Below are 24,806 nucleotides of genomic sequence, written 5' to 3'. Positions count from 1 at the left end.
ACCTTTGAGAGAAATTAGAGTGGAGACTGCGAGCCAGGCCCTTCTCGTCCAACATCAGTATCTTACCTCACAAATGTTCTTCTGGGAGAATGCTCAAAAATTCCCATAAACACTTCTAAACCTTATGGAAAGTCTTCCCAGAAGAGTTGAGGCTGTAAATCCATATTAAACTTTATGGATTAGGAACGGGATGTCACTCAAGTTCATTTGCGTGTGAGGGCAGGCGAGGCAAACTTTTGACAATATAATGTGCCTTTTTAACAATAGACAGCCGTTACACAGTAAATCAAATGTTACAGTGATACATGTTTAATCAGAGGCAGCAGTTTAAACTGATGCTGAGATGACAGTGAACTTCCAGTATGCAAGGATTAAATCTGATATATCTGCGCTTCAAGTCTTGCAGGTGTGCCCTTAATAGCAGAAATGATATCAGGTTTATCAGATTTAGTTAGTCTGTGTGCGCTGAATGAACCTATGCGTGTAAAATAAATCCAGTGGCAGAAATGAACATCGGCCTCTGATTTGCTGCAGTGCAAGCCATATAGAAGAAAATGTAAATACACAAGTGAAACAGTCGCATTTTTAAAACTTGAATCCAAACTACAGATTTGCCTCTTTAAGACAGCATAAAATACCGTTACCTTACCAAGATGGTCGCGAGCTCTGCCCATTAATGAGCCGCTTTCGTCACTCACGGAAAAAAACGAAACTGCACGAGCAGCCGACTGTCAGTCTGGTATGTAAACAAGGTCAGACACAGACTGCAGAACAGAGACCAGACACTTTTAGACCGGGCAGCTTCTCGCTTAAAGAAAGAGGCAAGAGGAAAACCGAAGAGCTTCAACAAAACTCCGTGGATCCCGGTAAGCTGCAGGTCAGCTGGCGCCTTATTACTAACCGCGCTGTTTCGCAGGACGGACTGCAGGAGAAATTATAGGACAACAACGCTATAAATGCATGAACCTGTCATTTTGTTGTGTGGACACTGGTGGTAAAAATCAGTCTGCAACGTCTGCAAAGAGGCATCTTTGCACATGTGATGCAAATCTGCCGCAAAGTCACTCAGCAGATTTGTGTTTACCTCCTGCGCAGTCATCAGCTGCCCGCGAACTGGGTCGCTCTCACTCTGCAAAAGCTGCATGGTCATGCTTTCCCACAGCATAAATACAAAGCGAGCACTTCCCCATCGTTAGACGTGTCGTCTAAAAAATTGAGTATTTCATTTGATTTTATGTGTTGTGATTGCTGTTGTTGTTTTCCTGTGTGACGCAGCATTGACGTTTATGTACAGGTGCGTGTTGTTGGTAGATTCCTGAGTGGTGCAGCTTAGTTTTGTATATGAAAGTGGGCCTAACCAGCGCTATTTCGAGCCGTCTTCAAGCTGCAGAGAAACACAGTTTATTCACATGAAACAAGGGGTGATATTGCATGCAAATACAGGCTTTATTAATTGCATTGTGTTGTGTTTTGTTGTGGGGGGGTTTTGTACGTCCTGCTCAGCCTGAGAACCAGTTTTGTCTGGTCATGATAATTGATGCAGTGCCAACCAGACACAGACTGAGCTCACACTGTATTCTTCTGCAGATGATGAGGGTGAGAAAAGGGCCAGAGTGAGTGACATACAGAGTAAATAAGGCAGGGAGACAGAAAATCTGGGCCTTTCCTGCCTCAGACTGCTTGTTTTCATTGCTTTACTGCTGCTCAAGTTAATAATCACTGCTGTTCTCTGCTTCTGCTCGATGACCTTCTTAAAGACTTTGTGCTGTTCATGCGTGTGGCATCTATGACTTCATTAACTTCGTTGATCATTTATATAACTTGCCAAAACTCCACCGCTGCATCCCTCACCTTTTACTGTTATTGTTATGTCCTGATCTCCAAAAGGCCGTGTGATGTTTCCATCATCGTCATGTATTTACTGATTTACTTGACCTCCCAGTGTTTTGGAACTAAACATTGCCCATTTTCCACTTCAGCATTCACCTCCTAGAAGACACCAAGGACAATAACAAGTCCTTAAGGGTTTGAGGAGCAGCATTGAGATAACTCACTGCTGTTTTTACCGCCATGGAGTCGCCATCAGATATCTGAGATGTAGCAGATTGTGCTTAAATGCTTCATTACCGCGTAATGCTGCTTGCCAGGATGACACATGGTCTGGACAGGAATGAATGAATGGGTAGTTTGCTAAAGCTACATTTTTTGTGTGTTTTGTGTGTCATGTTAGGACAGGCCAGCCAAAATGATGCAGTGTTTTCACTTCATGGTGGAGCCGGCCAAAAACCTGACGGCCAAGATAAAGGTAACCCATTTCTGTATACTCTAATAAAAACATTGTGTGTTTAATGTTCAAACTTGGTCCCTGGCAGGAGGTCACCTTTATACTCAGGTAGACAGCTGACATAATACATTTTTTTATAATCTTACCTGTTTGGTGTTGGTGTTTGGCTTAATGTAAGTAAAAAGGGGGGTTACTCTATGCGGGGAGTTGATGAGATGAAATGAGACAGAGGCTGGTTTTTTCTGCTGACAGGATCAGAGCCCCGATGTGCATTTTGATTAGGCTAAGTGACCGCCCCCTTTCCCAGTTGGCCTTATTACTTTCTAAAGCCCTTGTGAACCAGCACTAATGCTGTCTAAATGTCTTTCTTTGTGGCTCGAACACTCCTCTTTACTCCAGCATTTTCTCACGGAAAATCCTTTACTTGTATTTTCCTCGCAGGATTCGCACAAGAGGGCAAAGAAAGAGAAGAGGGAGCCCCTGGATGAGGACCAGTTGTTCGTTGTGGAGCTGGCTAGAGACATCGGCCGAGTGTGTCAGGTAAAAACGTCCTGTGAACCTGAACTGATGCTTGCATTCCCTCACTGTCTTAGTGTGCTCTTTCAGGATGAATTGGATTGTATCATTGTAACAGTTTTCTCTTAATGCCAAAAGTGACGCTGATCATCACTGTTGTTTACAGCCTAATGAAGGAATTATTAAACTCTGAAATAATTAGCAGTCTTCATCAATCCAGTGTTTTTCTCTCCATTTTACCCTTGCAGAGATCAGCAATGCTGGAGCACATCTGGAACCAAAATGACATCTGGCCAACTCCTCTCTGCAGGGCCTTCATCCTACAGTGGGCCTCCATGCTGGAGAGCAAGGTGTTTAACTGAAAAGTACCAAAGCATCATGTGTGTGGGAAGTGATATACTATTGTTTTGCCGTTGATTGGCTGTACTGCACAAGCCAATGAGAATTCAAATAAGCTGTGGAGTCAAGGATGCTCGCAAACAGTCATCTGCAGGACAAATTATTCTAGTTCAACCACAGACAGTAAAGATGAATGTAGCTTCTGGAAAAATAAAGTCAATGTGGAAGTGGAACTTGCATTCTAAGTGAAGGCCACCAGATGGCGATAGCTGTGTTTGCAAAGAGACGAGTCCTATTGAAGTTTCCCACTTGACACCATCTGCATATTGTGTGAGACTTGTCCAACATATTGGATCTGATACAATCATACAAAGAAGAGACTGCCCGAAAACCTTGCAGTGATTGCTTGAGCTAGCAGACTAGAGTTGCCTGCAGTTTTACATGCTTGTCTACAAATATTTGCTAACCACTAGCTTAGTGATAGTAAGGCTGACACTTCTGGTTTGTGTCACACATTTACAGTTTCCCTACAGCCTTACTGTAGTCTTACTTAAGTCCCTTACTTTCATCCAAACTACCACTGCAGCAGTCACAAGGAGGTTTTGCAAACCAGTTGAGGAATACACATTTTTCCCAAAGTAACACGTGGTTGCTAGGGGGTCACTGATTAGTCTGTAAGACTTTGTTAATGGGGCTTTAGCAGTCATTTTCATATAATATTTTTCCCTCATGACCAGGTCTCTAGTACTGTGTTACTGGGACTTTAGTGGTCCTACACTGTCACCATGATTTTTGCACATCCATAATGATTGCAAAACCTCAATAGAAGTCTATGGGAAAATTTCTGTCTTGAAAGTCTTGGTTAAATCATGTTTTAGGAAGCAGGATTATCTGCAGTATTATCAGCTCATTCACTGGCAGTGAGTTGTCAGTTGCAAGCAATTAGCCAGCAAGCAAGTGGTGTCACAGGTTGATCCGTCTTTACGTTCAGTTTTTTGATACCAAGATGGTGCCACCTTTTGTACTTTCTACAAGTTCTCTACAAACAGCAAATGAGAAATTTGAGCTCAGAAGTATCGTGACTACATAACCAGCAGTAATCATTGCCATAAAAAGCTTGAAAATATATTTACATGTCAGTATGTCATAGCATTGACCATACTACTGATGTTAGCCTCAACTATGCCTTTCTAATAGGTCTGGACAGGAATGAATGAATGGGTAGTTGATAGAGTTGGATGTCTCGAGACCACTTTTATGTGGTCTTGGTCTTGGTCTCGGATCCCTCGGTCTCGTCTTGGTCTCGTTGTCTCGGTCTTGGTCTCTCAGATCGACATAGTAGTCGGGAGATTTGGAGTCAACAGTATCCATGACACACAACGTAACGCTGGATAATGTGTCATGCGCAAAAGCATCAGCTCTAAGAGCCGTGCTTACAGAGTGCTTTGTAGTGAATCAGAAGAGTTGACTCCCATTGAGCGAGACGCGGCTCCTCACTTAATTTCCTTTCGCTGCTCAGCTCTCACACAGTGGCTCAGCTATGCTCCAATCCCTCCATATTGTGGCCAATCACATGCAAGGATATAGGATAACATCATTATGTGAAAAACAGAGAGAGTGAGAGACGCGGTAGTCAAGTGGAGCGTCCGTCTGTCCTCTCAGTAAGTGAGTGAGACAGTAGACAGCGGTGAGGAGGACTGTGCGAGTGCATCGCAAAAACACATAAATATGCCTGACACCTGTAAACGAACCAGCATCTGGCTGCGGTTTAAAGACTTTTTTGTCTCGGTCTTGGACTCGTCTCGACTTTGTCTTGGTCTTGTCTTGGTCACGATGCCCTCTGGTCTTAGTCTTGTCTTGGTCTTGGTTTAGGCGGTCTTGACTACAAGTCTAGTAGTTGAATGGCCAGCTAATAGGATGATCAGTAAGATCATGGTCGTTACAATCTAAAAAGATACAATGTATGACAGAGCGATAGTTCAAACTATCACATGATTTGGCATTCCAGGAAGTTCTCACTTTATTATCGTATGCATGCACTGGGAACCTTGTGTTAATGACTTTGCTGAAAGGGTTGAATTGAATATTGGTGAGAGTGTAAGTAGTGTGCATGAAGGTTATGCTGAGAAAATGGAAATGTGCCCATAAAATGACAAATGTGACCTTGAGCAGACTTTGGAAGAAGTAAGCTGAATTAAAACCTGGCCAAATCTGATCAAATCTTATGAATTGTGAACATATGGACAGTCAGATGACCTAAAAGGAAACATCAGATTCCTACAGAAAATTAATAGTCACAGTAGAACTACACGTCTTTTAGATATAGAAGTATATTTAATAAATGTAATAAAGTGTTTTTCTCTGTGCAGATGAGACCCATGCAGACTGATGGCTGGCCAGAGATGAATGAGGGCAAACAGCCCGATGTGATGAGTGAGAAGGACCTGCAGCAGGCCAAAGCTGTTATTCTCGAATGGATCAAGGATATAAGAGCCCAGCCTGAGGTGGGAGGTTCAAACATACAACTAATATTTCCTTCAAAACAAAAAATAAGTTTGCTCATTGTTTTTTATTGACATTGATCATTCTGCAGCAAAGTGTGTGGCCCGGAGAACCAGTGGTGAAGAATCTGGAGGACGTGCAGTCTGCCTGGCGCTGGGGCCGTGCTCCCAATCTGCTGACCGCCATGGAGCTGCTTATGTGGACTTTAATGTTACAGCGGCCTGACAAGGTAGAAGTTCTTTCTGTAATCCACAGGTCAAACTTTACAGCTTGCATGACCCGCTGCAGTTAATCAATGAGGCCTCTGTGTTGTTTGTTCCTACAGGACACCATCCCACAGCAGTGGCTTCTGTGGAAACAGAAGACTCAGAAGATCGGTTTGTAAATCGTGAATCTAGCTGACTTTGGTTGTTTCTTTGGAAATATTTACCCTCTTATGAGTTTATCATTCTCTTTTTCCAGGTTCCATATCCTACATCCCTCAACCAGGTGAGATATGTACTGTAGACCACGAATCACACATTACTATTGCCATGCTGGTGCATTTACACTATTAGATCCACTTACTTTTATTTTCACTTTTTTTTGGCAGTGTGGGATTGGATTGCAGATGCTGCAGGTACAAAATTAAATATTTAATCAGATTTTTTCCCATATAATTTTTGCTCAACCTGTTTTGTAATTTAAACCTCTTCACATTTCCCCTCTAGTGGAGGTGACCCTGGATCTGGACACGGCCAACCCTGATCTGCTCATCTCTACTGATGAGAAAAGGATGCGCTGTGGCTTTGAGAGAAAGGATATTCCCAACTACCACCAGCGTTTTGATGGTTGGTGGTGTGCCGTTGGAACGGAGGGCTACGGCACTGGTCGCCGCTACTGGGAGGTGGAAGTGGGAGAGCGCGACTGGCGGCTGGGCGTTGCTAAAGAGTCGGCCCTGAGGAAAGGTTTTAAGTCGCTGAACACAGATACGGGGTACCTGACCTTGCGGCTGGAGAGGGGCACTGAGCTTAAGGCGCTGACGGTGCCATTCACCGCGCTGCCACCCGGCCTCATCCCCCGCAAGGTGGGGGTCTACCTCGACTATGACAACAACCAGCTGTCCTTCTATGATGTGGACAAACATTTCCACATTTACACCTACAACGAGAGCTTTGATGAGAAGCTTTTCCCACTGTTTGGCACAGTGGAGATCATCAAGGATCTGGTTATCAGGTCTCCAGCAGCCAAAACCCAGTGTCTGTGCTCCACATCTTGCATGTGGGGTTGAGTTTCCCTCCGTGGGCATTTCCTTTAAAAAAAAAAATCAGTAGACATCATAGTGAAGTATAACAATCCCAAATCACAGGGAGGTTGCAAAAGACCTTAAATGTGCTACTGAATAGCTTCACTTTGTGACCACTCTCTATGCTGCTGCTTTAATGTGATTGTTGCTTCCATTTTCTCACTACAGAGTTATAGTGCAATCCTTTTGCTCACATACGTGATGAAATGCCGTCATCTTCTTTCAAGAGAAACCTATAGTGTTAATGTGATGTATTGTGCATTATTAATCCAGCAATAAAATGCACTCGTGTGAATAATAAATAAACCAAATCTATGTCTTGATGCTTCATGTCTTTATTGATACTGCTGATATTCTGTTTGGTAATGTATTTAAAATATATACAGTTATATACAATTTATACACTCATCATTGGCATGAATGTCGTGTTAATTTTGGATTTCTTATTATTTCTTTAAACTGTCCTTTTTCCAGAGTGCAATGATTGTACGGCATATGTTTTGAATAACTGTAAAAAACAAGAATTGAGTGCACAAGTTTGAATTTATTATCCTTTCTTTTGTTTGACAGGCATGTATTAGTATTTTTTCACCACCAAGGATGTTCCCAAAAAGCTATTAGAAGAAAACTTAGCACATCTAAGTTAAGGGAAAAGGCTGAGCCATTCCAGAAAGAAAAAAAAAAAGAACTAGATTACATTACAATCTATGATGCAACAAAACCTTGAAAACATTTGATTGGTAGTGGCTTCATTTTTCAGCATGACGATGATCCTAAACAATGTAAATGTACGGAAGAGGATTAGGGCCACCAGAAAAAAGTGGGCACGTCTTTTTTCTTCTATTCCAGAATTCTGGAAAGAACAAATCCTAAACACAAATAAACAGAAACATGAAACTAATAATACACATCATAATCATTAACACAACAAGAAAACAATCCCTGATGCAAAATTAAACCAAAACATAAGAAACTCAAAATACTGGGTCCAACGGACCCAGAACCGTGACACTGACTTGGTCTTGGTCTTGTCTTGGTCACGATGCCCTCTGGTCTTGGTCTTGTCTTGGTCTTGGTTTAGGCGGTCTTGACTACAAGTCTAGTAGTTGAATGGCCAGCTAATAGGATGATCAGTAAGATCATGGTCGTTACAATCTAAAAAGATACAATGTATGACAGAGCGATAGTTCAAACTATCACATGATTTGGCATTCCAGGAAGTTCTCACTTTATTATCGTATGCATGCACTGGGAACCTTGTGTTAATGACTTTGCTGAAAGGGTTAAATTGAATATTGGTGAGAGTGTAAGTAGTGTGCATGAAGGTTATGCTGAGAAAATGGAAATGTGCCCATAAAATGACAAATGTGACCTTGAGCAGACTTTGGAAGAAGTAAGCTGAATTAAAACCTGGCCAAATCTGATCAAATCTTATGAATTGTGAACATATGGACAGTCAGATGATCTAAAAGGAAACATCAGATTCCTACAGAAAATTAATAGTCACAGTAGAACTACACGTCTTTTAGATATAGAGGTATATTTAATAAATGTGTGTTTTTCTCTGTGCAGATGAGACCCATGCAGACTGATGGCTGGCCAGAGATGAATGAGGGCAAACAGCCCGATGTGACGAGTGAGAAGGACCTGCAGCAGGCCAAAGCTGTTATTCTCGAATGGATCAAGGATATAAGAATTTATTATCCTTTCTTTTGTTTGACAGGCATGTATTAGTATTTTTTCACCACCAAGGATGTTCCCAAAAAGCTATTAGAAGAAAACTTAGCACATCTAAGTTAAGGGAAAAGGCTGAGCCATTCCAGAAAGAAACAAAAAAGGAACTAGATTACATTACAATCTATGATGCAACAAAACCTTGAAAACATTTGATTGGTAGTGGCTTCATTTTTCAGCATGACGATGATCCTAAACAATGTAAATGTACGGAAGAGGATTAGGGCCACCAGAAAAAAGTGGGCACGTCTTTTTTCTTCTATTCCAGAATTCTGAGGAAAAAGTCAAAGTTCTGAAAATAGTTCTTTTCTTTTTTCCTCATTTTTTGACTGTCTTTCTTTTCTCAGAATTCTGACCTTAATCTCAGAACTTTGACTTTTTCATCAGAATTATTTTCAGAATTCTTAGGGGAAAAAAAAAATTCTGAGAAAAAAGTCAGAATTCTGAGATTACAGTCAGAATTCCGAAAATAATTCTGAGGAGAGGAAGAAAAAAAAAAGAAACTTTTGAGAAAAAAGTCTGAATCTTTTTTTCCTCAGAATTCTGGAAAAGAAGGGAAAAAAAAAACATGTGCCCACTTTTTTCCCCCAGTGGCCCTAATCCTCTTCCATACTAATCCTCTTTAGTACAACTACAGAATTTTTCCATAATTTGCATGTAAACCATGTAGGACACATCTAAAAGTATGTAAGCAGCTTCTTATAAACGTATTAGCCCCAGTACATCATGCAGTGGAAATATTTAGAAGTTTGTATGGTTTAAAGGTCCTTTTCTTTCTTTCTTTTTCTTTTTCTTTTTTTTTTTTAAAGGAAATTCAGGACTTATTTGTAATCGATAGTTAGAAGCTGAAAGGCGTATCGGCGGGACCAATCACAGAACTCTAACTCTTTCACCATGACAAAATGCATATACAAAATAACGCATACAATTTTAATCAAATTGTAATCAAAATTTTAATCAAGTAATTATATAACAAATATATTCAAACTGAATTTAACGCCGTTAAAAGAAGCAAGCAAACAAAATATTTCTTTACATTGTTTCTTGTTTTACGCGCCCGTGATGACGCAATCACTGCGCGACGATGCCTAAGAAGATTTATATGAGTTCCCAGCAGGTAGTCAAACGATGACAACAAATTTAAAACAGGCCTTAAAAACCCACTTTGGGTTCGACACCTTCAGGTCTAAACTGCAGGAAGATGTTGTTAAAGCAGTCCATAGAGGTAAGTCGGCTCATTTTTCCTGTCTGCCTCTCTGTTAGATGAACGTTAGCAAGCTAACATAACTGCTGTTTGTCTTTAGTTTTGAATATGAGGTTCAGTTAGTTTTCACAGACAGTGAGAGACAGAATAATGTGTAACACGGTGGTCTCTGTGGTCTTCCTGCAGGTGACAGGGATGTGTTTGTGTGCATGCCTACTGGAGCAGGAAAGTCGCTCTGCTACCAGCTGCCTGCAGTGCTTGCTGAGGGCATTACTCTGGTTATATCCCCGTTAATCGCTCTCATTCAGGTTAGCGTCTGTCTCTAGCTCCTGAGCTCCAATCCAAAACCTTAAAATAAGTTTTGCAGTATCAGGTTTGCTTTAACCCCTGTTCGTGTTTCTATCCAGGACCAAGTGGATCACCTGAAGGAGTTAAACATCCCTGCCTGCTCCATCAACTCTAAGCTCCCAGTGAGTGAGCGCCGTTTGATCCTGGCCGACCTGGGGAGCAGCAACCCGAAGCTAAAGCTTCTCTACATCACTCCAGAGATGGTGGCCTCGCCCGCGTTCCAGCCCTGCCTGATGGACCTGTGCTCCCGTGGCTTGCTGTCTTACCTGGCTGTGGATGAGGCTCACTGCGTCTCGCAGTGGGGCCATGATTTCAGACCAGACTACCTCAAGCTGGGTGAACTGCGGGCTCGATTGCAAGGAGTTCCCTGTTTGGCCTTAACAGCAACAGCACCCAAGAATGTACAGGAGGACATCATTCAGTCCCTGAGGCTGTCCTTGCCGCTTTCTTTTCTTACACCCGTCTTCCGGAGTAATTTGCACTATGATGTGATTTTCAGGGAGCTGCTGCCAAACCCATACGTCCACCTTTGTGCCTTCATTAAGAAAACATTATCACTTGGAGGTGGATCTAATGGACAGGTTTGTAGACTGTAGGCTGTCATGTGTTATCCTTTTTACAAACAGAAATATTCAGATAGAGTAGGGACAGTTTGCCTAAGGGGTTTACATTTTTGGCCACAAGTTTAAAAATACTCATCATGGGCATGAAGGTCATGCAAATTCTGAGCTTTTAATTACTTTTTTTAAACTGTTCTTTTTGCATTGGGGAATGATTGTATGTGACTTTAAAAATCAAGAATTGGGTGCAAAATAATTGACTTGGGATTTTCTCTGATCCACACAATGTCGAAAGTGTAGATACAGGCTCCATAAATAGATACAACCCCTATAATTAAATTAGATTAGATTAAATGTCCCTTAGCAAGTTGCATGTTGACCAGATGCTTTTGGCACCCAACAGTTAGCTTCTGGTTTAATTCTGGGTGGATATTTGAATACTTATTGTGGCAGAATTGGTAGAGTTCTTTAAAGTGGTTAATTTCCTATCAATTCCCATCCTTAAGCATCACTTATAAAAAGGTTTAAACGACTTTGCCATTTACATTTAAAAATAAATAAATAAAAAAAAAAAAAAACAGAACAAGTTTTAAATTATTTTTGAAGCATTTTAGTACCTGTATGTTTTACTTCTAGAATGACTTTTTGTTAAATTTTTATTTCAGGATTGTTTGTTTGCCTTTTCTCGCCTTTTCGTTTTATAACATTTCTGTTGTTATTAACGGCTTAATTGAGCTCACACAGCATTTTCTTGTGTGAATACAACTGATTTTGTTGCCTAGAGTGGAGGAATAACACTCTTTGCCATTTTCTTCATGCAAACTCTGGCTTAATCAAACTGTCTGGTGTTTGTAAACAGGGTTGTGGGATTGTGTACTGTCGGACCAGGGAAGGCTGTGAGACGGTAGCTCACCAGCTGACAAAGCTTGGAGTCATAGCTAAGCCGTATCATGCAGGTAAAATTATTTTATTTATTTTTATTTTTTTTTTTACCTCCTTTTTTTTTTTTTTTTTTTTACATCTATATAAACTGATCAGGCATAAGATTATGAGCACAGACAGGTAAAGGGAATAACACTCATTAATCCTTCATTGTGGCACCTCATAGTGGGTGGGAAATATTAGAGAGCATTTTGTCCTCAAAGTTCATGTGTTAGCAGGAAAAAGGGCAAACATAAGGATTTGACAAACTCATGCGTAGAAGACTGGATCAGAGCATCACCAAAACTACATCTCTTGTGGGGCGTTTCTAGATGCAGTTGTCAGTATCTATCAAAAGCAGTGGTGAACAGGGGGGGATGAAGGCTGGCTATCCAAGAGATTAGCTACTGTAGCTCAAATTGCTGGACCAGAGAGCAATGGAAGAAGGTGGCCTGGTCTGAATCACATTTTTTGTGGATGGTCAGATGCTTAGTTACCTGGGGAACATCTGGCACCAGGATGCACTATGGGAAGAAGGTGAGCTGGCAGAGGCTGTGTTGTGCTTTGGGCAATGTTCTGCTGGGGTCCCTTGGGTGACTTTTGGTTACTTTGACTTGTACCAACTACCTAAGCATTGCTTCAGACTATGTTAACCCCTTCATGGGACTTGTATTCTCTGATGGCTGTGGCCTGTTTGAATGGTAAATGGCCTGTATTTGTATAGCGCTTTACATGTTCAGTCATCCACCTATTCACACACACATTCACACACTGGTGATGGCAAGCTACATTGTTGACTTGACCTTCAAATTCCCCAGATCTAACTCCAATTGAGCATCTTTGGGATGTGCTGGACAAACAAGTCCAATCCACGGAGGCCCAACCTCGCAACTTACAGGACTTAGAATATCTGCTGCTAACATCTTGGTGCCCAACACCACAGCACACCTTTCTGGGTCTAACGGAGTCCCATACCTCGATGGGTCAGGGCTGTTTTTTGGCAGTGTTACGTATTCAAATATTGGGGATGGATACAAGAGGAAAACCAAAAATAACCACACTGGTCCGGCCAGGTCAAGTCAAACGATGATTTAATGAACACACGCGTGGGAGATGGACACCATACAGCAGACAGCATCAGATCTCAAAATGGTGGAGCCTTGATCAAACTCTTATAGCCTCTAGTGGCCCCCACCTAATCATCAGAGCCTAAACATTCACATTCTTTCTCACACAGCGCCTAAGCTACGACCTTGGCTCCCTGTTTATCTGCTCCTGCTGAGATGGGGCAGTATGCTCTGTTCTCTTCTAACCAGACAAATAAGGCGATGACTTTCTGTGAACAATATTTCTTATAACTCAGCAGTATAATGCATCATAAAACAATATCATTCATTCACAATAAATCAGCAGTCTAATGTAATGTAGATCAGTTTACCAAATGTAATAGTTATCACCTTCTTCTAAATCAGGAGCATAATGCAAACTAAAACTACATAATAATTCACAATCTTTAATTAGGGGTCTAACATGGCATAAAATAATATCATAATCCGACAGCAGCAAAAGCAGAACGAGCACAATATTAGGCAGCTGGTCATGATGTTATGCCTGATCTGTATATAGGATGTGTAAAATTTAGTGTTTGAGCTCTGCTTTTGTAGGCTTGAAGGCAACAGATCGGACAGGGGTACAGAATGAGTGGATGCAGGGGAAAGTGCTGGTTATTGTGGCTACCATCAGCTTTGGCATGGGAGTAGATAAGGCCAATGTCAGGTGAGGCTGCAAATCCACAGTTATCACTCGCATTCTTCTTGTATCTAGTTTTTTTTTTTCTTCCATTGTGTATTCAAATGTTTCTGCAGATTTGTAGCTCACTGGAACCTCGCTAAGTCTCTGGCCAGCTACTACCAAGAGTCTGGGCGAGCGGGGAGAGATGGCCTGCCCTCCGCCTGTCGCACATACTACTCCCCGAGAGATAAGGAGCAAATTAATTTCCTCATTCGGCAGGAAGTGGCAAGAAAGCAGGTCAGATTCGCAGCAGAGCAGGGTGGAAAGCTCTTTGCTGCACAGTTTTTATATGTGTTTAAATGTGTCTGCAGGGAAAACGGGGCTTTGCAAAGGACTCTGACAAAACCGCAATGACTGACTTTGAAGCCATGGTGTCTTTTTGTGAACAAGAAGGGTAAGTAAAGTATTCACACATGTGGTGAAAGGTTATTATTATTATTTTTATTATTATTTACATACAGATCAAAGCATAACTGACAATAAGTGCAGGCTTAAAGCATTACATCATAACATAACGCCTTCACCTGTTCCACAGTATGTAACGTGCAGTTTTAGATAAAGAGTGCATTTCTGTTTCTGGACAGCAGAGGGCAGACTTCCTCTCTTACAATCCTTTGAAAGCTGCTTCCTGCTTGAGGCTCTTGACTAACTCAGAAGTCTGACTGCCAGTTCTCATTACTTTAGAGTGACACATCATTATGTTTAGAAAGCTCTGAGAAAAAAACAATCCAATCGGGCATTCCCAGTCATTTCTCACTGTTTGCCTAAAGTTAGTTTCATACACGTGTTCAGTCCTGTATGGTCCAAGAAGTTTCTGCCTGATTCACACACAGCTGGAGTTGGCCCCGCCCTGTCCTCAGGGATCGCTGTTGGGAGTGCAGTGATGCTCCAAGGAATGTGGACTCTCCTGAAAGCCTGTTGACTTGAGCAGGTGTGTTTGGCAGCGTTGCAGGACATCCTTTACGGTGTTTGGCAGGTGTTTTGTTGTCCAAGGGCTGAGGTTCTTTAGTGCTGCACAGCACAGCATGCACCCTGCACAATTCTTGTGTGTGTGTGTGTGTGTTTCTAAAACACGATCAGGACTCGCTGTGTGGAGAGCTTGTAGTTTTGTCTGTTTTTGCTCAAAGGTCGGAACCCTTTAGCTTCCTCTTGCGACAGCAGCAGCTGCAGCAGCTGCAGCAGAAGCTCGCGCAGGTCACCACTGTGATGAGCAGGACTACAACTGTGCGAGAGCAGCAAATAAACAATGTCATGACCAGCTTATTGATGAATGAGCAATGTGGGGGAAAAAAAACATATAGACAAAAAAACTCACGAATAAAAGTTAGCAGGACGAAGAAAGCTCCCAGCTCTATGGGGTTGGCGTTGGGCAGACCTTGAAGCTTGACCCAGATTCTGCCAAGGAGGTTCAGCGTCTGTTCTCTGGCATCCATCCTAGTGAAGACAGGTATACAGCACCTCTTTTATTTTCCTTGCAATCTGGGTATTTCTCCTGTTGCTCACTGGTGACACTGTGAGTGGGGCGAGGTGGAATTGCTATTTACATGTCAGAGCTAAGCAGTTTTTTAGCCTGTGGTTTAGTGGGCGGGTTGTCATGAGAAGGCAGGAATCTCACTGCCCGAGAAGAAACGTGTGTCTGATAGAAAGCGGTAAATGCACTGGTGCTTTTTCTGTGCCTGAATAATTTTAATCCAACCGGGTTTAAAAGTGTTCTGGAGGAACAATATTCTGCTCTGTCGTGCAGGCTGTAAGAGGTGGGGATCGAACCGCCGACCTTCCGATTAATAGAGAAGCTGCTCTGTTTACGAGAGTATCGTAAACAGGCTGATTCACATATGGGTTGAGTTAACAAGAGGAACAGAACGAGGCCCTTCTCTGTGATAAATGTGTTAATCAGACGGCTCTGCAGACACTTCAGTGTGTGCAATGGCAAGTCATTAAGCTGGTGCTGAATTGCTGGAATGGGTGTGACAGTGCGTGGCATTTCTAGTTTTGAGAGTTCTTTGTAACTAACACTTGCAGTACGAAGCATAAAAGGATAAAAACTATTGAAAATAACTACAATATGAGTTATTACACTGGCACTGAGGACAAAGCCTGGAAACTTGGGGGTCAACATGACGTCTTGATAATTCAGAGGAGTTATGGTAGCGTATCCTCCTTCTGATCACATGCTTTTGAGTATTATAGATGTAAACATCCTGGTTCCAGAAGTGTGGATACGGTGGTAATACTATCCAAAGTACACTGTTAGAAATCAGAATACTGTGGCATACCTTAGCCAGGTTTCACAGCTTTCTTTGTTCTCAGTGGCCGAGCTAGTGACAGATCAGGGATCAACTCCACCCACAGGATCTGTAAACCTGCACTGTGTAATTTATGCAAGTGTATGTGTCTCGTGTTCCTTGTCAGAATCCTGTATCACATATACTCAAAACCAGGATGAGATCGGGGGAAGATTTGCATGATCACAAGCTAACTTGTCCTTCCTGGCTTTGAAAATTTAAATGTGGGGAAAGGTTGTGCTGCATTGCTTTAACTGTGTATAAGTGTAATGTGTTGTTTCCAGTAAAATCCAGTAATACATATCTGCTCTGCTCACTGGAAAAAAGCCACAGAGCTAACTCAGTGCTTTTATAAAACAGTTTAAATGGGTCACATGTATTGCAGTGTATTATAGCTATACTACACACAGTGATGTGGGAAATTAATGCTACAAAATATTTTCATGCTATTTTTAAAAAATCCTACTGTGGAAGTGTAAGTCAGGAGAAAAGGAAGGAGAACTTTATGATTTTCCAACCATGCGGGCTGTTCCTACCTGAGACCGTGAGCTTGTGTGGAACGCGATGCTGATTAATAACAGATTTTGGAGCTGACTGTATGTTCATTAAAACGATGAACAGTATTTACAGATCACATGCGCGTGACTCTGAGAAATTCTCTATTTTTAAACACATTTTCCACATTCGTCTACTTGAATGGTTTTTCTCACGCTGCACTCACACAGAAACATTTAAAAGCACTTACCTGCTGATCGGAAACTTCTTGTCGTTTCTTTGTTTTTTTTTTGTTTAGTTTGGGGTGGGGTGGTTTTTTTTTTGTTTTTTTGTTTTTTTGGTGAAACCTGGCCGAACCTAAACTGTCAGAAATCGCAAAACCAGTTGGCAATTAGGAGTCGGTTGGAAACGTGTCATTCTCTTCTTTCCCCTGACGGAGCTGCCAGTTGAGTGCCTTTGCTTTAGGCTGCGTGCTAATTTGCTTGTGGGGACGTCATCCGGAGGAGGAGTGGTGCTCGGGCGAGCCTGAGATTAGCGGTGGAGGTTGAGATTATAGTTGAGAGGGTTAATTCCACTGTCACTGATGACAAACTGCACTTGAGGGGGGGAAAGCAGATGATAACAAATTTCATCCGGCGCTTTTCTGCCCTCTTTCACGCTGCTCTGACTCCTCAGTCGCTTTGAGTCTTCTCATCTCTTCCCCTCTTCCAGGCTTCTTGTTGCTCCCTTTGTTTGTTTTCTTTGGTTTCTTTGATTTGTGGCTGTCTCACACGCGCACACAGAGTAGTTACTGCTGTGTCTTACTTTTCTTTGTCTGCCTCAAAGGCTGTTTTCTCTTTGATAGTCCTGCTTCACAGAGCTTTGTTTGCCTCTCTGTCGTTCCCCACCTCTTCTAGTGCTTCTCTTTGTTTCATGAAAGGGAAGGTGGCAGCATTTCCACTTCTAGCAAGGTAGCTGGTATGTTGCTGAAATGACTCGTCTAATGGGCTGTTTCCCAAGTACTGGTGTGTGTGTGTGTGTGTGTGTGTGTGTGTGTGTGGATGTGTGAATACTGGCCGTTGCGTAATGCTGGATATGATAGTGTGATACAAGAGATCTTTTTTATGAAAAGAATCCCGTCTACAGCAGGGATTGTGAACAGAAACATGCTGCAGAGGAAGCGGGTGACCTGCTGTCAGACATTAATAGTATTTATTTATTTTTTCAAAAACCTTGAAATTGTTAAAAAACAACGCTGAACGACTGTTTCCAAATCCAGACTTTGTGCCTCTGCATCCATTCTTCATATCCGTCAATAACAGTTAGTTAGGGTTAGTGTTGATGCAACTGCGTTGTGTTTTTTATGGGACAAAGAGTGGCGCTTGACCTATTTCATAACAAAACTATTGATTATGGGGATTGATGTGGTGGTTACACAACAGCTAAAAGATCAATATTGTGTTTGTAAAACACGATCAGAAAGATGATGAATGATGAGTTTTTGCAACTGCAGAGTGTGTTTTCTTTAACTTGTCTGTTCAATGGTAGCTCTTTTCTCGTCCTCCCACCAGTTGCCGCCATGCCACCATCTCAAAGTTTTTTGGCAACACGGCGCCGAACTGCGCGGGGGCCTGCGACTACTGCCGTAACCCCAAGTTGGTGCGAGCGCAGCTGGAGAGAGCGGCCACGCTCAGCACCAAGATCGGTGCGGCTCAGAGCAGCGAGCCCAAGGGAGCGTTCGGGTTCCAGCCGGACACTTATGGAGGAGGAAAGAAGGGTTACGGCTTTGAAAGGCAGGACGATTTTTAGTGATGTTGTGTGAAATGTCCCGCTTGCATTTATGACTTGATGGTTGATCCTGTAGGTTAACATCGATGTTTTGCTTCGCAGGTATGATGAAGGGGAAGGCTATAGTGAAGATGATCCTTTTAAGAGGAAGAAGGAGTTTTCTGAGCTTTTCAAGAAGCAGATGAGCATGCGGAAGGTGATTACCAAAAAAAAAAAAGAAATAGAGAAAATAAGCTCATCCTCTTTGGACAAAATGTATACATTATTTCTAAATGTAAGGACAGCATCTCCAGAGTGTTTGTGTTGTGCCTCTGCACATCTGTATGCCATCTGGAGCTGCTCAGGCCCTGTAAATGCTGCTTTTGCTAAATGGCTCCCACATGTTCAGTGGAATTTTTACAACATTCGAACTAAAGTATTCCTCATCAGGTCCAAGTGGAGGTTGGCCAAACTGTTTATAACAGCATAAAAAGCAGGAATTCCATGATTATTAAAAAAAAAGTAGAAACTGAGCAGGAAGAACAAACAAGTCATTATAGTGTGTGGAGAGTTATGGAGGTTATTGATGCCTCAGGGCTTCGTTGCTCAGAGCTTCATTTAAATGTTGCTAGCTTAAAACTATGGTTCTTTTATCTTTCTTTCTTTACACATTAAAGAGACATTCTGCACTTCAACTACAGATGCATAGGTTTTTGGACGATGACAAAATGTTGTTAATTGTGGTGGATATTAAATCAAGCCATCATGATGCAATCGAAGTGCCAACTTTCAGCTTTAACTCTGAAAGTTTTTACAAAACTGTTGCATTAACTGTTTGGAAGCTACAGACATTTGTACACACAGTCCCCCGTTATCAGCGAGCTGTCTTTGTGTTATTTTCATGAAATGTTAAGCAGAAAAAATATCAGAGGTGGATTCCACGGGAACTGTGAATGTGAGCTCCAAAGACACGCTGGAGCAAGTGAGGGAGGCATCATTAGACTGAAAAAACAAAGTAACTATCAGAGAGAGAGAGAGTGGCCTGAATGCACTGACCAGCTCAGCAACATCAAAACGCCTGAAAAACGTGGATGATGACAGAATTATTTCTATGGTTATGAAAAACATCCTTAAAATGTCTAAAAAAAAAAAGTCCTTAACAGTCATCATTAACAAGGTCTAAAATGGAGATGGCTCCATGAATGGAAACAGAAAGGCTAGATCACAAAATATCCAAAAGAGCCTGAAAACAGTTCAGCGCAGAGAGAAATCTGGAGATGGAGAGAAACGGCTCGTGATTAGAAGCATACCACATCACCTGTCAAACATGGCGGAGGCAGTGATATAGATGGGCATGTGTGGCTGCCAGCAGATATAGATCTCTAGCTTTTATTGATGATGGTGACTGCTGATGGATGTGCACAGGCCTATACTCTCTGCTCAGATTAGAAAAATGCTGCAAAACTGATCAGAGCTTCACAGCGCAAATGAATAATGACACAAAGCAACTCAAGAGTTTCTGAAGGAGAAGAAATGGAATATTCTTCAATTGCCAAGCCAGTCAGCTGATCTCTAACCAACAGAGCATGCTTTCAAGTTATTAAATACAAAGCTAAATGCAAAGAGACTCACAAACAAGAAGCAACTGAAGGTGGATGAAGTCCAGGCCAAGCAGCTCAAGGGGGAAACGGCAGTCTACGCTTCATCCAAGTATTAAAAACAATCTTTATTAGTTTCTCCAGTTCATTTTAATAAACAGTTAATGCAGAATTATTTGATAACCCCTTGAATCAAATGAGAAAGTCTGCACATTTTAAAATCCACTGTGATGTGTACAGAGGCAAAACAACAAAAAATTGCGTCGTGGTCCCAAAGCTGTATATAATAAATGCTCACTGTTGTCTTCTATGTTCTGGCTTTAATACACGTGTGAATACTGAAGGATTCCCTTCTGCCTGTGCTCGTGTTTATTTAGGGTAACGACAGCAGTCAGAGGGAAGAGTTTGTTCCTCCAGGTAATGTGTGACATGAACAGTAAAAATGATTGTGAATAACTCTCTCTGTCCTGTTTTGTAACCGGTGTTATTCTGCTGCGTAGATATCGACTGCCCGCTTAGAGAGGCCAGCAGCCAGAGAATTCCCAAGCTCAGCGTAAAGGTACAAGACAAAACTTGAACACTACGCACACATTCCTCATATCTGCTGCATTTATGAACACGTCCTTCAGCGACTCAGGTCATGTGATGAGAAAAGCAGTGTAAAAAAAACCCAAAACGCAGCAGCTTAAAAGGCTGTGGCTCATTGGTGTTTGACATTTTGTACAGTAAAAGTAGAAAGTGAGCGCTTTCCGAGGCGTTAATAACATTCATATTGTATTTCAGGCCAGAGAGCACTGCCTGTACCTCCTGCAGGAGGCACTTCAAGGCCAGCAGGGGGCAGAAGATGCACTCAAGTACTCATCTAGATTCATTCAGTTTTTTTTTTTAAAAACATTTTTCCTCAAACATAAAAATACTGCAAAAAAACACACACATATAACTAACTTTTCTCAAAGTGTCCGCATTTGTCTCTCAGCTCTGACAGTCTGTCCTTGGCGGTGGATATTGAACACGAGGTCTTCAGAAACAGCAAGTCCTCTAACTTGTACAAAGCTGTGGTGCTAAAGAAGGTAAGTGCAGGCTTTTTGTTAATGTCTCATTGCCATATAGAGGGAAATGTTTATGCTTAGCTCTATTATTCTGTCAAGGTAACAGAGATGAAGAAAGTGGCACCTGCTTCAGCAGGTCGAGATAAAGGAGAAGGTGCTAGGAGTAGCAGCGGCAGCGATTCCAGAGAAACAGAACTCAAAGAGGCTGGATCCTCCTCTTCATCCTCGGTTTCTGATGAGCCGCAGGGGTTCACGCTGGCATCTGAGGTGTACTCGGTAACATTGCTTTTCTACTTTCCCAGATTTTTTTTTTTTATTTTAAAAGGAAAACTGGAGGTTTTTGTGGCTGCAGAGTATTCAGAGGAAAACATGTTTTCTTTCCCCCCCAGCTGAAGCGTAAGAGGGTAGGAGCAGGCCAACGGGGCTCTTCTAACCCCTTCATAACTGCTAAGGATTTAATAAACCCCTCCATGTTGGAAACGGGGGCTAACAAAGGTAGGACAAGCGGCGGATTTTTCAATGGCTGCTCAGGAGAAACCATTATGCAGGGAAAAGAAGCCAACACAGATGCATCATCGCCCATCAAAGCCAAAGCAAATGCCGTCACGACCTCCCTGAGCAGCCCGACTAAAGGAGGCAGAGCCATGAGCAAGAAGCAGCAGAAGCTGGCGGAAGCAGCAAAGAGTTCCCACAACATTTCTCATTTCTTTTTCATGAAGAAACGTACTCCAGAGAAAAGCCAGGATGAGGAGGAGATGCCAAGGGAGCCCGAAGCCCCTTTATCTCCCGCTCCAGCTTCAATCTCCCAGGAATACATCAACCAGGAACCACACTCACCTGCTGCATCGGAAGGAGAGAGCAGTGCTGCACAGTCAGAGACTGAGGATGTGATCCTCATAGAAAGCAAATCTGAGATAATTGTTATACCTGATGATGACGAGGAGGACGGAGCTGATATTGCAGAACCAGTTCAAGAGACATCTGAGCAGGACCTGACGTCCATCACAGAGTATTTGATTCTTAATTTGATCAGAAATAGCGGAAAAAAGCCTTTTATTGACTTTTAACTGCTTTTTCTTCCCCCTATTCTCCCACAGACAAAACAAAGACGAAGAAGAACTTAAACCAAGTGAAGAAGAGGTTAACGCAAGTGAAATTCCCGGGGTAGGTGTCTGTACACCCACAAAAGTCCTTCTTAAAACAAGTCTTTCCGCTCAGCGGTTTGAAGCTCCAATCTAGATGAAGTGCTCCAAAGGCTTTATAAGTTTGTCCAAAAATAAGACTTTTGGACAAATGTATAAAGACAAAATAAGACAAAGTAAAGTTTTAAGAGATTAGAGTTTGAGCATGATAATCTTACACTCAGATTGGGGTTTTTCCACAGGAAGTCAGTTGGCATACAATTTTAGCATTCACTGTATGGACAAAAGAACTGGGCCACCTACACATTCAGCAACTGCTCGTGCATGGAAACTCATGACATGAAGCTCCTGGCGCACAGTTTCTGTGCTGATGTTAATGCCAGAGGTTTTGAGCTTGGCAGTTATTCAATCAGTGGAGCTTTAGCAACTTTTACGAAATACCAAATAGCGTGTTCGACAAAGCACCTGAAGTATGCAAGAGCGGGTCGAAATGTGTCACTCCTTATAATTTCCTGCATAGCTTCAGACGAAAAACACATTTAGCCTCTTTCCACAATCCACACAATCTAAATCCAAAGTCTCATTTTTGTTCAGCATAATTTCTCTTTTCTATAACAGACTTTGAGCATCAGCATGATGGGGATAGATGTTAGTTTTAATAGAAAACTCCTCATTAAAGTCCATGTTGTAAAGAAGGGATGTCAAACTCATTTTACATGATGGGCCACGTACAGATCCCTTTGATCTTAAGTGGGCGGCCCAGTGAAACTAGTGTAAAGATGTTTAGCCACACATTTAATCCCTGATATATTTAAATATATCTGTACTGTGAACCATCTGTAAAAATCATAAATTTCTCTAGTATGTTGTGAAGGAACGGTAATACTCTGTTATTTAATGGTTTATCTCTTACTTAGAGATATCTCTTAGAGCATGGGGGGGAAAGCCATTAAACATATGAAAATACAGTTAAAAAGCTAAAATTTATACCATCCTATACATTTTCCAAAGATATCCAGATTGGAGTCTTTGGCAGGCCAAACCATAGATTTCAGTTCTGGAGTCCTGAGTTTGACTTTATGCTTGTGAACACTCATGACATGTGTGTCCAGGTGACAGATGACATGAGAACCATGACGGAGTCTCCCCCTCCGGCGAAGCGCAGCCGGCCTGCGAATGGGAGCAGCAGGAGAGTAACCTTCAACCCCAACGTGCAGGAGAGAGCCCTGCACCCGGTCACTGACTCGCCCAAGCCTGTAACACTTAAGGAAGCAGCTGATATCGTGGTCCGCTACCTGGACCCTTTTTACACTCAGGGAAAGTTTGCCACAAAGGTGAGCGAGTGCTGTGTTTGTAAAAAAGTAGGGTCGCGATTAAAAGCAGAATGATTAAAATTCTTTCTTTATTTCGCAGGAGCTGTTTAAGTCTTTCGCTCGCTACTTGTCTCACCTTCTTACAGAGGGAAGGAGCAGGGGGAAAGGCCAAGGTAAAGGGTGCATGGGAAATTTCTAACTTGCAGTTTGCTTTGTGTGCTGGTCCTCTTTAACTCCAGCCTCTGGGTCCACAGTGAAAGCAGAGGCCAAGGCTCTCATCAAGAAGTTCTTCAGCAGCGTCCAGCGCTGTGAGAGCGAGGCAGACTGGAAGCACCTTAAGAGACCTCACAGCTGTAAAACCACAGCGAAAAGTGAATGAATGGGGGGAGGAAATATGTAGCCTTTCCTCTTTGACAGTGCCTAAACTTCTCTGGTTACGATGACCTCAGGCTCTGTCACAGATGCCTGCTGACGAGGTTTATAGTCCACTTGCTGCTATTTTGTTGTTCTTTTAAGATGTTTTCCAGGATGGTTGCTGATACTGTAACTTAGGTTAATAAATAGTAAGCAATAAAACAGGGACAGTTTTACAGCCTGAGAGATCAGACAGATGCATGTGTGAGACTTCTTTTTAAACTGCAAACTGTGTGTAATTCACATGGTCTTATTACATCACAGTGCAGCAGTGCAGAGTTATGCAGACCCAGTGGTGCTTGGAGCAGGAAGCCAGCTGAGGTTTTTCACAGGCTTCTCATAGCAGGAAAAGCAGAGGTGTAATTATTGGCATTCAAACAACTGCGTGCGATTTTAAGCAAGCTGGTTTGGGGATTTTCTGATGTTGCCATACTGGAACATTTAATCCCTTCTCTTTTTTTTGTGTGTGAGTGACAAGTAAAGGTGTGTCAGAAAGCTAAAATACTGGTTTGTTGTACCATGTCTGCAGCTGTCTGTTCAGGAAACATTAAAAATGCCATCACAGTTGTCCTCTGATAGCTGTCTGTCACGTTTAAGATGACATTTGTGGTTGGGTGGTGTTTAAAGATGGCGTCGTGAAGAGCAAAAAGACTTTGAAGCTGTTACTATTTTCTTTTTAATAAATTTTTTTGTGCTATTAAAAAGGGAATAAATAAGCCATGATTTCCTTGTTGGTGTTTCTCTGACACAAAATGATTAGAAAGTTCAAAGTAAGTCATTGAGATTTATTCTCTGGGGACCGTGTGTGCGCGTGTGCTTTAAGTCAGTGGGGGAATAAAATGCACAAAACTCATGTTTTAATGCTTCTGTTACTGGCAGACTATTTTACTTGCTCTTACATTTTATGTTTTTGTTTATTCGTCTTAAATACTGGAACCAGTTTTGTTTTTCTTTTATTCATGCAATCTACTGTGAAACTGTCCAGCTTGAATTTTCCTGTATTTAAAAATATTCTGTCTCTCAGCAGGGGGAGAATCTGTGATGCAGGGCATTTTATTTTTATTTTCCTTTCCTAAAACATGGTTTCCAATGATGAAAGCATATAAAAGGCGACTGTATCAGTCCCCACAGTTGGGAAGAAACCCAAAGCAAAGATGGCCACTGAGGCCCAGCTGTGGGGAGTCCTGGTGGCCACAGTGGAGCCAATCTGTGCTGCAGATTGTTCACAATAAAGTCTGTGTCGAATACAAAGTACCAAACACAGTGTGAGACGTCTCTTA

The 24,806-nt window shown here is 42.1% G+C and overlaps 2 protein-coding genes and 1 long non-coding RNA gene across 3 annotated transcripts; 2 read left to right on the top strand and 1 right to left on the bottom strand.

Moving 5' to 3' along the window:
- The first annotated feature begins 669 nt into the window (after window positions 1-669).
- Window positions 670-7,241, top strand: si:ch211-120g10.1 (uncharacterized). The gene is made up of 10 exons (XM_006807818.2): window positions 670-877; window positions 2,231-2,305; window positions 2,726-2,824; window positions 3,049-3,150; window positions 5,509-5,643; window positions 5,733-5,870; window positions 5,967-6,018; window positions 6,104-6,130; window positions 6,234-6,260; window positions 6,352-7,241. The coding sequence occupies exons 1-10, from the start codon at window positions 677-679 to the stop codon at window positions 6,909-6,911; spliced, it is 1,416 nt and encodes a 471-aa protein (XP_006807881.2). The 5' UTR covers window positions 670-676; the 3' UTR covers window positions 6,912-7,241.
- A 2,477-nt stretch (window positions 7,242-9,718) lies between these two features.
- Window positions 9,719-24,777, top strand: recql5 (RecQ helicase-like 5). Its single transcript, XM_035915362.2, has 19 exons — window positions 9,719-9,885; window positions 10,051-10,172; window positions 10,272-10,793; window positions 11,632-11,728; window positions 13,358-13,469; window positions 13,559-13,721; window positions 13,796-13,878; window positions 17,815-18,036; window positions 18,134-18,227; window positions 19,986-20,025; window positions 20,109-20,167; window positions 20,392-20,462; window positions 20,585-20,678; window positions 20,757-20,933; window positions 21,047-21,666; window positions 21,755-21,821; window positions 22,912-23,133; window positions 23,213-23,285; window positions 23,367-24,777. Exons 1-19 carry the CDS (start codon window positions 9,789-9,791, stop codon window positions 23,489-23,491), a joined length of 3,060 nt encoding a protein of 1,019 aa, XP_035771255.2. The 5' UTR covers window positions 9,719-9,788; the 3' UTR covers window positions 23,492-24,777.
- Window positions 13,891-17,248, bottom strand: LOC102794017 (uncharacterized). The gene is made up of 3 exons (XR_437643.3): window positions 16,515-17,248; window positions 14,800-14,918; window positions 13,891-14,706 (listed from the first exon to the last, which is right to left on the bottom strand). It is a non-coding gene; the product is annotated as an uncharacterized LOC102794017 (long non-coding RNA).
- Window positions 24,778-24,806: the final 29 nt, after the last annotated feature.

This window comes from Neolamprologus brichardi, chromosome 4, assembly GCF_056152115.1.
Source record: "Neolamprologus brichardi isolate AB-2024 chromosome 4, ASM5615211v1, whole genome shotgun sequence".
NCBI lineage: Eukaryota > Metazoa > Chordata > Actinopteri > Cichliformes > Cichlidae > Neolamprologus > Neolamprologus brichardi.
Note: the sequence above shows the minus strand (reverse complement) of the source record. Positions and strands in the feature narration are given on the sequence as shown.

What these genes read in the sequence shown, in the direction of transcription:
- recql5 (XM_035915362.2), top strand. Translation starts at nt 9,789, where the DNA reads ATGACAACAAATTTAAAACAGGCCTTAAAAACCCACTTTGGGTTCGAC. An exon ending in GAGGTGGATCTAATGGACAG is followed by an intron (nt 10,794 to 11,631) that starts GTTTGTAGACTG and finishes GTTTGTAAACAG; the next exon opens with GGTTGTGGGATTGTGTACTG. An exon ending in AAGCTGTGGTGCTAAAGAAG is followed by an intron (nt 20,679 to 20,756) that starts GTAAGTGCAGGC and finishes TATTCTGTCAAG; the next exon opens with GTAACAGAGATGAAGAAAGT.
- si:ch211-120g10.1 (XM_006807818.2), top strand. Translation starts at nt 677, where the DNA reads ATGAGCCGCTTTCGTCACTCACGGAAAAAAACGAAACTGCACGAGCAG. An exon ending in ACCTGACGGCCAAGATAAAG is followed by an intron (nt 2,306 to 2,725) that starts GTAACCCATTTC and finishes TTTTCCTCGCAG; the next exon opens with GATTCGCACAAGAGGGCAAA. An exon ending in ATCCTACATCCCTCAACCAG is followed by an intron (nt 6,131 to 6,233) that starts GTGAGATATGTA and finishes TTTTTTTGGCAG; the next exon opens with TGTGGGATTGGATTGCAGAT.